General features: G+C 32.4%; 1 protein-coding gene across 2 annotated transcripts in view; it reads left to right on the top strand.

Moving 5' to 3' along the window:
* The window catches only part of LOC111043716 (proton-coupled amino acid transporter-like protein pathetic), a 50,673-nt gene that overhangs the window by 27,225 nt on the left and 10,525 nt on the right, over window positions 1-12,923 (top strand). Inside the window, exons 1-3 of one of the 2 annotated variants that reach the window (XM_022328746.2) lie at window positions 4,019-4,155; window positions 11,086-11,219; window positions 11,914-12,021. In XM_022328746.2, coding sequence (XP_022184438.1) covers window positions 4,144-4,155; window positions 11,086-11,219; window positions 11,914-12,021 — 254 coding nt within the window. In that variant the 5' untranslated portion in view covers window positions 4,019-4,143. Of the gene's footprint in view, window positions 1-4,018; window positions 4,156-11,085; window positions 11,220-11,913; window positions 12,022-12,923 lie in introns of those variants that run through there. The other variant, XM_022328747.2, reaches the window with a different exon arrangement.

The raw sequence follows: 12,923 nt of genomic DNA, 5'->3' as shown, positions 1-12,923 counted from the left end.
AGCGGAGGATAGGCTAAGCTCTACGATTTCAGGCTTATTTTTGATGATGAGTAGTGTTTATGAATATGAACGAGCGTTTATATGGAACGATATTACGTTTTATGTGGAAATTCAAAAGTAATTGGAATAGTTTACTTGATTAATGAAGAATCAAGCTGTCCTTAGAGCAATACAATGTTTTCTGAGAGAAAATGTGAATAGAATGATGCATAATTGGATTATTTTTGTCAGTCTGAAAGCACATGACCAATTTTTCAGAGCATGAACAATACAGTTCCGGGTCAGTTGACTGAATGTAAACATGACCTTGACGATGCGTGCACTCTGCACTGTCAATGCCGCAGCCGCAGTCGCTCCCAATTCACAGTCCTGTCTGCACCATCATATACCTTGAGATGACTCTTCCTTCCATCAGGGACGCAGGGACGCATGGCTGCCTAGGGATCACGTCACGTGCTTCAAAATAGGGAGGAAGGTCTTCTTCCTTAGGTACCTTCTCCATTACGGAGGTTGGCTACCATCATGGCAATTCTCACTTTGTTAAATGCATTATAAACTTCCAAAGTAAGGAATTTGCCATGAAATTGACACAGTGATAATATCAAACTCTTCTATTATGAGACGTCTTATTTGAGAATTCAGGCCATAGAATCATGCAATGAGCGTTGAGAAGCAGATTATAGTCACAATCAACTTATAAAAAACTGTTCCATTGAATTCAGTGCTGTATTCTTCTGCTTTTCATACGTTTTATATAAATAAGATAATATCCGTTGACTATTCAATAGCTAGTGAGCAAGAGTATCTTTTATGACTACAATAATAATGTATGAATAGAAAATATTATAAAGATATTTTTGATATTAAATAGATGCTAATTCCATTGGATTTAACAGTTTATTGTGAGCTTTGGGTCTCACTCAATCTAGTTATCAAAGTGGATGCCTCTCTTGTTAACAATTGAGTTGTTTGACAAGCATTTACCTTATTATTGATAATATTGATAATATTGATAGTAACCATGAATTACTCTCGATTTGATAATTGTTATCTTGCCTCAACTCTCTATTAGGATTTATCCAGACCTATTCAACTTGACAAAGGAAATAAATATTTTGGCATCAAGAATTATTTCAATGAACTAGAATCCTCTTAAAGGAATATGTAAGGTCAAGTGTATTATTCGTGTCACTGTTTTGTATTCATTGAGGATTTCCAAATCAATCGCCTTCAACTCAATGATTTGTGGCGAGCAAAGTTTCTGCTACCCAAAGTTGTGCGACAAATTTATTGCGTAGCATTGCACCAACCATCACTTTTTATTGCTATTGCAAGTGCAATAATAATTATATTTGTACATTAAAAGTAATAGGTGGAAAGTGTCACGACTCAAAGATTATGCAGTAGCAGAAATTGACATAAAAAAGTTTATTGAACGTCGTGAATGACGATTGAGACGTATGACGATTACTTATTACGGATTCATCAATTTGAAAAGCCTGGAGCTTGAAAGTTCAACTCATCTCAAAATCATTCTAATTTATAATATTCTATTTACTCCTGGATTGACGTGCAATCGATTGAACGATCAGCCTATAAACTCTTAGGAAAGTTTCTAGCCAACACCGATTTGGTTGCCTAGCTTGAATTATGACTACATCCAGTCCAATCAAAATTAATATTCATTGCAAAAATGAACGGTTCGAAGCATTGATATAATTAATTTAGCTTGGAATTCGGGAATTAGCATTGAGAGATTTTTGGAAAATTCCTCGAACTACGTCAAGAATGAAAAGTTTTGAGAGAGTTTTGAATTTTTGCGTTTGAAAATGTCCTAAAATTTTTACAAAAACTAAAGTTTTTTTGGACTTTGATTGGTAAAAACGTGTTTGACACCTATCACTATAACTACTGATGACATAGCTATTTGAAGGGGTTCATAAATACTCGAGATTCAGGCTTGAATTAAAATTCCTGCCTCTTTTTGGGGAAATTTTATCAGCACTTCTGTGAACGTTTTGATAAAAATTATTTGAATTGGGTTTGCAGGTCAAGGTGAGAGAGAGAAGAATGTGAGAGGAGAGGGTTTTCTAAAAGCTCCAAATCTGTGTATGAGATGAACGTTTTCTGATAACTATGAGCACAGATGATCAGTGTCTTCTATTTATCTATACCAATGTAGGCCTACCTAGAATACATTCTAGTATTCTTAATACATTGACCTGTTCCATGAAGTACGAGGAACTTTCTTGCATTTTTGAAAACTAAGCTGCTGAAGAATTCTAAATGTGAAATTAAACAATATACAAGAGAGCAGGCGAGCTGAATTCTGCTGCATTTTATTGAGATGTCGTCCAGGAGGTGCTATAGTGAGGTCCACGTTATAATGGCAATGTTCGATTAGCACTGGTATTGCTATCTTTGTCTATTAATCAACAAAGCAGATAGCTCTATCTCTTCCTCGCTTTGCTATCAATACAGCTGTATTAGCTACCTTTTTTAGAAGGCAAGACAGAGGATCGGTAACGTTGTTCTCCAATCTTTTTCCACTGCCATTATAACGTGGCCTCACTATAGCAAGCTTAACTGCTTGTTTATTGCATTGTGGAGCTCCAATTATTCGAATTAATTGGAACCACATCCCATTTGGTTGATCAAATATTCAGATAATTGGCGTTTTTACAAAAAAAACCGGGTACCCTAATCGAAAAAATAAATTATTATTTATTTAATTCATATGCGGTTTACTGTATAATTTAGACTTTGCTTCAACAGCTTTAATATTTTTTAACATGTCTGACTTTTTCAGAAATAAGCGGAAATTACGCGTGATTCTTTCCAAAGCGGCGATTTGGATTATGGAAGTTCGGATAACTAGAGTTCTACTATATTTTCATGAAACTGAACATGTTTTAACAAAATCCAAATATAATACTCCAATATTTAATATCTAAATATGATATGAATTTGGTGTGTATTCAACTTCTAACTAGTTTTCACGTTCGTAAATTTTGAATAAGATCCAGTTGAAGTTCAAATTGTGAAATTATCTTTTCATCAATTTGGTGCATCCAAACCTTGTTTAATCAAGTTCTCAATTCTCCAATATAGAAATGTATGAAAAAATGAAGTATTTGAGTTGGAAAGGTAGGCTATAGGTGAAGAATTGAAAAAAATTGCAAGTGTGTGATTTCTTTCAAGAGCGTAACTATCAATTGCCAGTTGATTTCAAGTAGTGTTTGCTAACATTGATAAATTATTGTTTTTCACAACATAAGCTCACATAAGTAGTTGAAGATAGCAGTGTACAAATGATATTGGATGTTTCAATCAAAAGAATTCCATTTTTGTTAATATTCCATTCTGTGTCGATTGCATCTTTCAAAACTGTTTGAGGTCAAGTGGACGAACGACGGTTTTACACAGCTCGGCACTTATTGAAATGAACAGTGAAAAATATAAAAATTCAAGCCTTTTATAACTTAGTCACGAAAATTCATCTTATGCTGCGATAATCATAGTAGTTAATGGGTTGTTACTAATCTAATCTGAATTTTCTCCAACTTTGACGGTCAAATAAAATTAATAAAATAAACAGAAACCCAGAGTTTGTGCATTGAAGAGATTGATTATCTTTTGTAATATATTCTCAAATATATAGAATGGCATGATTATAATGAACTGCATATCAATTTAGGGAGAATAATTAATCTATTGATATCTCCAATTTAAAGACTACACATTTTTAAAGGGTTTTATTTATTATGATTCCATTCACGAGAAGCATTCACAAGAATACTTGGAGTAAATGATAAGGAATACTAATACGAATGATAGAGAATACCGTGAAGCCCATAACTCATATTCCTCTTGATTCTCCTGGAATTGTGTTTCATCTCATCCACGTGAGAAATGAGTCATCCATCTCTTTCACATAATAATAAGGCTACCTTGTCCGTGAAAAAGTTCAATGCTTAACTCTGTGTTTTCCCTTTGCGTCACACGTGACTGCAAGTCCAAGTCTAGTTGACTTCATCTTCCTCGTATCAATAGACTCGTTGAGTCTTCTCTGCAAGCCTCTACTTTTCTATCAGTACACAAACACTCCTCACGCGGAAAGTGTGTTCAGTCCTGGATTAAACAATGCAACTAGAGGTACGTTGAATGTGCAGTGTTACTTTTACAGGAGGCTTCTGCTATTATAGAGTTATACGTATCTATAGAGTTGATCTTCTAGCATGGAAAATCTCACAACATTTTTCATCGTAGAAAGATTTTAGATTTGAAGTTGTCAGGAATGGGATGCAAGTGTTGGAGGTTAGGCTTCCTCTACCTTGAACTACTTCACTTTGAATATTTGCTAAAATAAATTAGTAAAATATAATTAAGCTCTCAAATAATAATTCAGATAGTTTGTTTTTATAGAGTGATAATTAATTTCTTTCGGAGTTGCGTTATTGATAAAGATTTTCCAAGATTTCCACTAAAGTGTTTGGTTTCAGGCTAGTTTTTCTTTTTTAATTTCCATTTTCATCTCCATAATCATGATTTTCCAAGGAAATATTGAGCTTGTTGTGACAAAGTCTAAACATAATATGTGTGAGAATAATGGGAGGGATAAATGAATATTGAATGAAAAAGACTAAGAAATTGTCAAAAAACCACAGATTTATTTATACTTAGAAAGACCGGATTCGGTATTACACCAATGTCAATCTCTGATAAACTTATATGATAAGTTTATCAGAGATTGACAATGATGTAATAAACATTTCTGATAAGTTTATCAGAGATTGACAATGGTGTAATAACCGAAACCGGTCTTTCTAAGTATCAATAAATCTGTGGTTTTTTGACAATTTCTTAGTCTTTTTCATTCAATATGAATAATTACCACAATATCAACTTCTCAACTAAACAAAAATTAATGAATATACTGTAGGTACAGATTCGAGCCACCGGGATTTGATTTTGTTATGATTGAATTAGTCACCCTCACGTTGCAGGTTATGAGAATTAATTATAACTATAATGAATAGTGAAAAAAATGTAAGAAATATGGCTATGCACCACTGTTGAAGTGAATTGTTATCAATTCAGGAAATAAATTATACTTTAGTTATTTCAACAGTCTCATCGAGCACTAAGTCACAGGTACTCGCAAAGAGCAAATGGTGCTATCTCTTCCAGGGGACATACATTTTGAGAATTACAGTGAATTCATATTGCTCTAGCCGCACCATTTGTAAATTATGAACTATTCATATTGCGAATAACTTTCTGGATGGAGAAACGAGAAATTGAGATTAGAAATTTTATTTTGGGTACTTGTGATATTGTAACACTCCTTCAAATGCGCTCTATATACGAATCCTAACTAAGTTGTATGAGATGTTGTAAGTGTGATCTGTGCTGTATATTTTGGATATCAATCAATAAGAGGCCTACAAAAGAAATCAGTGAGTACAAAAGTTATATATTTTCATGATCATGAGAAAATTAGATCAAATCTGTCTTTAGAAACATATGAATAAAAACGCGTATGAATAAAAACATTAAGATTAATGACTTCAATCTCATTGATTTCATGACAAACATACATTCTTAGAGGGTACTCTATTTTTGAAGTAGATCACATGGAACTTCGTTCAAAGTCTTATTAAAACTACACGATCGAGTGCATTCTGACGTGTCTTTCACTGAATTCACTTAAAAAAAAAACTTGGGAATGGTGATGTTGTAGCAGCTCTACTTTGTCATACGGTAAACTGATCTCTCCAGCTACATTCCGCAACGTCTTAGACGTAGGCCTACTTGTTTCGCAGTTGAATTCCTCAGAAAAAATTGCTACAAGAATGTCTCCAGAAACAAAGTAATTGACGATTTCTTTTTGATCTGGAATTGAGGTCTTTACTCGTCAGAGTTCAATACGGAACGCTGTGTATTGGTTTTCCTAATTGCAATTCAATTTGTTTGTTTGAAGCTTATTGCTATTCCAATTGATAAACATAGTCTTTCCCTCATCAATATCAGGAAAATCAAGTTATGGAGATTTGACTGAAAATCCTTATTATTGCTTGCTACACTTTGGACATTTTTTCAAGAATCAGGTTACTGTATTGTGAAATGAAATAGGAAGTGATTTAGTAAGCCTCCTTCTCATTATAGATATTCAACTCGGAATAACATTTTTACATGATAATTCGCTCATGTTACCAACAAAAGAACAAACACACTTTTTTACTAATATACTAATATAATTCAATTTCAACCGATAAGAGTGTTTTGAAATTTTATTTAGGGAGGGATCTAAAAAGAGACTTTGTTGAATGATGAAACTGCCTAGAGATGTACGGAGACAAGCAATATATATTGACAGCCGATTAAGTAATGTCAAAATGATAATTTAGAGAAATTGAGAAGCTACTAAATAGAAAATTTGAACTGCAAAAGTGTGTACAATAAGAAAACAAATATATGCATAGTGCTTTTATCGTCTATAATATCATAAAAGAAAGATACAATGATAATATCGAACTTAATCTTCTTATACACGAACGGGATAGGAAATTCATCATCACGTCTGAACTACTCAATTGATTAACTTGAAATTTTGCATAATATAGATTACCACCGATGATGGTTATAGGCCAATTTTGAATCCTCCAAGATTTCAGTAAGTCATGTTTTCAGTTTGTCAAGTTCATAATCAGACACTTGCGGAGCGGGGTCCATAATAAACCGTTGGAAAAGTACTCACACCAAAATAACATGATAATAAAATAGATTATGTATGCTAGTTCTCTCCAATAACTCCAATTCTCTATGTACATCCTAGTTTACAATAGAGAATGTAATTACTGATAATATATGAAGGTATGAATTGATAGGATTATTCTTAAATTGAGAGTTTTTTCTCCAATGCGGCCTTCGGCAGGTATATTTTACTGTAATGATTCCATATCCTACCTTACAAAATTATTATTCAGATAGAGGAAATCCTGCATGGATGTTTCAAGACCTTCCTAATTAATGTTAGCTCACTTACTACTAAATATGAAATTAATACTCAATAGACAAGAAACAGGTTCTTGGTAAGTACCGGTTTTCACTCATTTATATGGTAAATGATTTATTTTTGTCTTTACTTATAACCTGTTCTCAAAATATTATTTTTAGATATTTGGGAACCATATTATTACCCGAGGACCCGATTCTTTTAATCAAACTCTGTGTATTTTAGTACATATTTGTAAAATCCTAATAAGGATAAACAGGCACGGCCCTAGGGACTTTGCCGCCCTGGGCGAAATCGGCAAACGCAATCCCCCCCCCCACCATCAGGTATCCCGTCTAATTGTTTACTTAAAAAATTGCCCGAAGGTTATCAGCTGTTTAAGTTGAAAATGACATTCAAACAAATATTTGACAAATATAAATATATATATAATATAAATATTGAGGAACAGTCATACAAAATATCTGATTAAACTATTTTTATGTTCGGAACAGATACGGTACACAATAAGAAAACATAGGCTAATTAAGACGGTAGTTTTAATTCAAGAGACTGCAAGAGAGTATTAGGCCTAATTAACTTACTGAGTAATTAAAACTACAAATGCTACAACACGAGTTTGTTTAACACACCTGTTTAATTAGAACTCGTCTGACCTTTGCATAGAAAAATTAAATCTCCAATTCTTCAAGATCTAGGGACTGAGCTATTTTATGTTCGCTAGACCACTCAGATGTTCCTGGTACATTGTTGATCTTATATATTATGTCTTCATTAGCTTGAGTTTGGAAAAGCTTCTTATATAATTTTACCATTCACATTTAATATTATGAATTCATTATCTATTTGTATTTTAATATTCACCGTTCCTAAAGGTGCGTACAGATATACGCGCCGCGAACATGAGCAATTCACTTCTAATTCAAATTCAAATTCAAATTATTTATTCCACACTCATAAATACATATACGTACATGAATCAAACAAAGCTCAACATGACAATACAATACAACCAAAGTGTAATAATAATAAACGGTAAGTGAAAAAACCACTGGCATAAGATGACTCTTGTTCGCCAGTGGGAGTAGGAGATGAAATTATAATACGCTTAACCTGATTTAAATTGATTTAGCACAGAAGCAAATATTTTTACAGAATAGTAAATTCTGAAACGAGGAATCGAAACAGAATTCACAACAAAAAAATTTAAAAATTCTCTCGAGTATTTTAATATACTATATAACTATGGTACTCTCTTATTCATATAGTGATCCATAAATACAGTGTAAACAGGGTATATAGAACGCATTTCATGGTAAATGGGAAGAGGGAAAATCATAATATTCTTATAAAAACAAAAAAAATTCACAAAATATTAAATTGAAAATAAAAAATTCTGGCAAATCGTAATTCCCATACGAAAAAAATAACAAATATTCAAATTGGAATAAAAATTCTGGCAAATCGTAATACTTGTACGAAGAAAAAAAACACAAAATATATTGGAAAAAAAATCTTGGCAAATCGCAATTCCTATACGAAAAAAATCACAAAATATTCAAATCAAAATAAAAATTCTGGCAAATCCAATCTCTTATGTTATTAGGGACAGTTTTGATACATGGAAATTCAATGAGATCTGAAGGTAATTTATTGATTATTTTTGGTGCTATATAAATAAGCTGCTTACGGATGATTGTCAGATCTGAGTCATAACATTTATATTTATTTATATTGTATCTGGTTCGTTGATGTTCGTTATTTATTTTAAAAAATATATTTTTGTTACTCTGAAAATATTTAAAGACGTTCAATACATACAGCTGGCGGATTGTCATCACTTTAATTTCATTGAAGGCTTGAATAGAAGGGTATATCATGGGTCTATTTAGTATTGTTTCTATAATCATTTTTTGTATTACAAATAGAGCTAATAGATGAGTGTTGAATGCTCCCCCCCCCCAAACCACTAATACATATTGCAGTAGGGACTGTACAATTGCAAAGTAATCCATTTTTAACATTGGTATCTGGAGTATGGACCGCAATTTATAGAAATTATAGGATACAAACTTTAATCGCTCACACAAATAATCAATGTGTCTTTTCCATTTAAATCCTTCATCAATAATTATACCTAGGTATTTGATGTGGCTGGTTTTTTCTATTTCAGGGCAGTTACATGCAGCTAAATTATTGTTAAAATTCTCACAATTAATGTGCAGTTTAAGTACACAGTTCGTTTCTTCTCTTCCAGCAATACTCCTTGAAAAAGCAATATACTTTGCTTTTTTAATATTTAAACTAAGGGAATTGAAATCCAACCATCTTTTTAGTGTAGAGACGCCTTTAGCGGCCGTCTCATAGGTCTCATTCCATGTTTCACCCCCATACAACAACACTGTGTCATCTGCGAATGAATATACTTCCCCTCCATTCAACTCTAATCTAAGTACTTCATTCACATATATCAGGAAGAGGATAGGTGATAAGACAGTGCCTTGAGGGAGACCATAGCATGAAAGAGGTATTCCACTTACTGAGTCATCAAGTGATAAAATCTGTGCTCTATTTGACAAGTAGCTCTTGAACAATTTCAAAGGTAATCCTCTTATGCCAACCCACTCTAATTTGTCCAATAACTTATCGTGAGACACAGTGTCATAAGCTTTTGCTAGGTCCAGGAAGATAGCTAGGGTTTTCTTTCCTTGGTTCAAACGATCTGAAACCGCGTTCGAGAATTTGATCAGGGCATCATTTGTACTCTTTTTACTCTGAAAACCAAACTGATTCTCTTCTATTATTTTGTGTTTGTTTAAAAACTTAATAATCTGTTTTTTTATCAATTTCTCCATTATTTTAGTCAATGAACTTAATAAACTAATTAGTCTATAATTTTCTGCATGTTTCCTATCCCCTGATTTGAAAAGTGGTTTAATCTTAGCAATCTTGAATGAAGTTGGAAAAAATCCTCTTTCAAAGCATTTATTTATTATAAAAGTCAACGGCCAAGATATAAAAGGCGCTATTTTTTTTCAAAATCTTACTATTAATGCCATCTATGCCTGGACTAGTATTGCTTTTTAGACTATATATTACATTTTTTACTTCATCTTCTATGACAGGTTTAAAAAAAACGAGTTTCCTAGACTTGAATTATCTTTTTTATAATAAAATTTATAATCAGTTTGGTTTTCATATTTCGCTATTTTATCTGCATAAGTCTTACCCAATCAGCTGACTATATCTGTATTTTTACAGAAACGGTGAGATACAGATATAAAAAGCTTGGCATCAGCTGATTAAAAGTGAAATGCTCATGTTCGCGGCGCGTAAATCTGTACGCACCTTTAAAATTTGTCGCCCCCTAAAATCTACCGCCGTGGGCGGCCGCCCGGTCCGCCCACCCCTGGGGCCGTGCCTGAGGATAAATGAGATTATTTACTGTACCTATAGGGAATTGGCATGAGAACCATCAATAATTTCCTTGAAGAGAGAGTGCTCTTCAAGTCAATGACTCCAAGATACGTCATAAGCAGTTATGAATTACCACTCCAACAGATAACATTATTTTTGCAATGGAAGAGATCAGTAATTTTTTTCTAGATTACTTAATGTAGGATGTATTAAAGATATCGAAAAAATTGAGAGAAATACACAGATCACAAAAATTATATCTATAAATAAAGGAGAGAATTGGCTTATACACGTACGGGATAAGAAATTCATGAATGATGTTTTATCACGTCTGAACTACTGGACTGATTAACTTGAAATTTTGCACATCGATTCTTAATTACCGAGGATAGTTATAGGCCTTTTTTAAATTCTTAAAAATTTCAGTATGTCAAGTTTTCAGTTTGTCAAGTTTTTGATTAGACCCTTGAGGGCTCGGGCTACCTGCAAGTTCAAAATAAATCATAGTCTCGATGACAGTCATAGTCCTACTAATCATTTTTTTGCCCAATTAATTATGAAGTTTTAAGTTATTTGAGAATGACTTCTCTTCAATTTACACATTTATTGACAAGCTCACATACTCATTAATAATTGAATTTTCCACACAGACTTTCACCGAGATAATGGATCAAAATGGACTTGATAACAAAGGATTCGAAAAAGGATACGAGAATGGAATGGAAAAGACACCTTCAATATTGACACTACAAAACAATGATAACAACTTTGATACGTCTTCCAGGTGAGCTCTTAATTAATTTACAAATCTCAGGTCTTAGGAAATATATTATAAATCCCTATAAATTCTATAGCCATTGGTAATCTAATTCTCCATCGTCAGGAAAATGTACAGTTCAATTATTCAAAAATGCAAATGATTACAATATGAATCAATCTTTTTTGATTAACTGGTTTTTGTTTAACTTTGGAGAATAAAACATGTAAAGGACTACTGGTTCTCAAAAATAATTGGGGTTCAGATACGGAGCGTCCAATTTCTACAGAAAATAACAATATCTCAAATCTTGCCAATAAGCTTGCATCTGATCAATTCCACAATTCATGAGAACAAAGACCTTGAATGAATATGAGAGTAATAAGATTTTTTTGTAATTCCATGTGCATATTATATTTTTGTCGAAATAACAAGTGCAGCACGTGCATTCTAGAGAATTTACAATAAACAATTTAACTGCTGCAATTCAAATAGTTTTTGCACTTGATGCTTTGAACAACAACTTATTATTTAGTGAGCAGCTCTAAATGATTGACAACTCTACTTGAATATCTTGAATACACAAGGACAATTTTTTTAGTATTGTAGAGAGATCTAGATTGGATACTAAAAATGAGTTGATAGCTTCAAAGAAATTCTTTATTTTTTCCACTATCCACTTTTTCAATTTTCACAAGCTAATGCGATACTTCTTTTACAGATTAAAATTGACGAAGGATTCATTTCCAGAAAAAAATGGAAAAAAGTATCCATCGAAGGAGGAATCCTATGATCCCTTCAGCAACCGAGACAAATCCCATGCCACCTCGTAAGTTCCAATTTCATAATAATTTGTAAAGTAATTATCATTGACTCACACCTGGATTATTTTCATAAAGTTTCAAGGATGCTGTTTTGGTGAAAGTTGTTCGAGTGTTATTTATTTATAGAAGTCATAAATCTCTCAAAGATTATCACTTTCACTGAACATTTAGAGCATTTGATTCTTGGAAGATTCAAATTAAGAATAGGCTACTCTAGTTATTTTTAAATTGACTTGAAATCTATTGAAAATAGAGAATATGCTCTTGTGGATTAAGAAGCTATGTCAACGTGTAATAAATGCATGATAATAGTATTTTTCCACTTGACTGTTAATCATAGAGTAGTATAATATAGTGTTCATACATTTATTAGATTGGTAGGCTATCTACACTATATCACGGTATTTTTAAAACTCAAACCCATTGTCAAGTACCTATAAAGGCTGTTATTCATATAATGTGACGTTTATAAAACGATATGAAAGAGTTTTTTCATATAAAATCTTGAAAAAACTGATTAGATAGAATTGTCTGTTAAATCTATTTTGAATCCTCCAAAATAGAAAAAATAAATCTCACAATTTATATTCAACTCAAATTTTAAGAAATTCCAGCCAAATTTGAACGCATGTGTGGATTGAGAGAAATATTAGCTCACAAAAAATAGGAAATTTATAGAATATAATATGACCATTTTTTATCTTCAAATAAGAGATTTGATAAATTCAATTCCGATTGAATAGAAGTGTGTAGCCTAGGCCAGTAATAGTGGCGAATCGTTTGTCAAAGTGAAATGATATAAAATTACAATTAGCATGTGGTATCAATGATATCACAAGGAATTAAATTTCACTGTTTCAAATCAATATAGTAGAATTGATCCAAAAAAGATAAAATGCGTTGACTT

This window comes from Nilaparvata lugens, chromosome 3 (genome assembly GCF_014356525.2).
Source record: "Nilaparvata lugens isolate BPH chromosome 3, ASM1435652v1, whole genome shotgun sequence".
Taxonomy (NCBI): domain Eukaryota; kingdom Metazoa; phylum Arthropoda; class Insecta; order Hemiptera; family Delphacidae; genus Nilaparvata; species Nilaparvata lugens.
The sequence above is the reverse complement of the archived record's forward strand: the minus strand, read 5'-3'. Positions and strand labels throughout refer to the sequence as shown.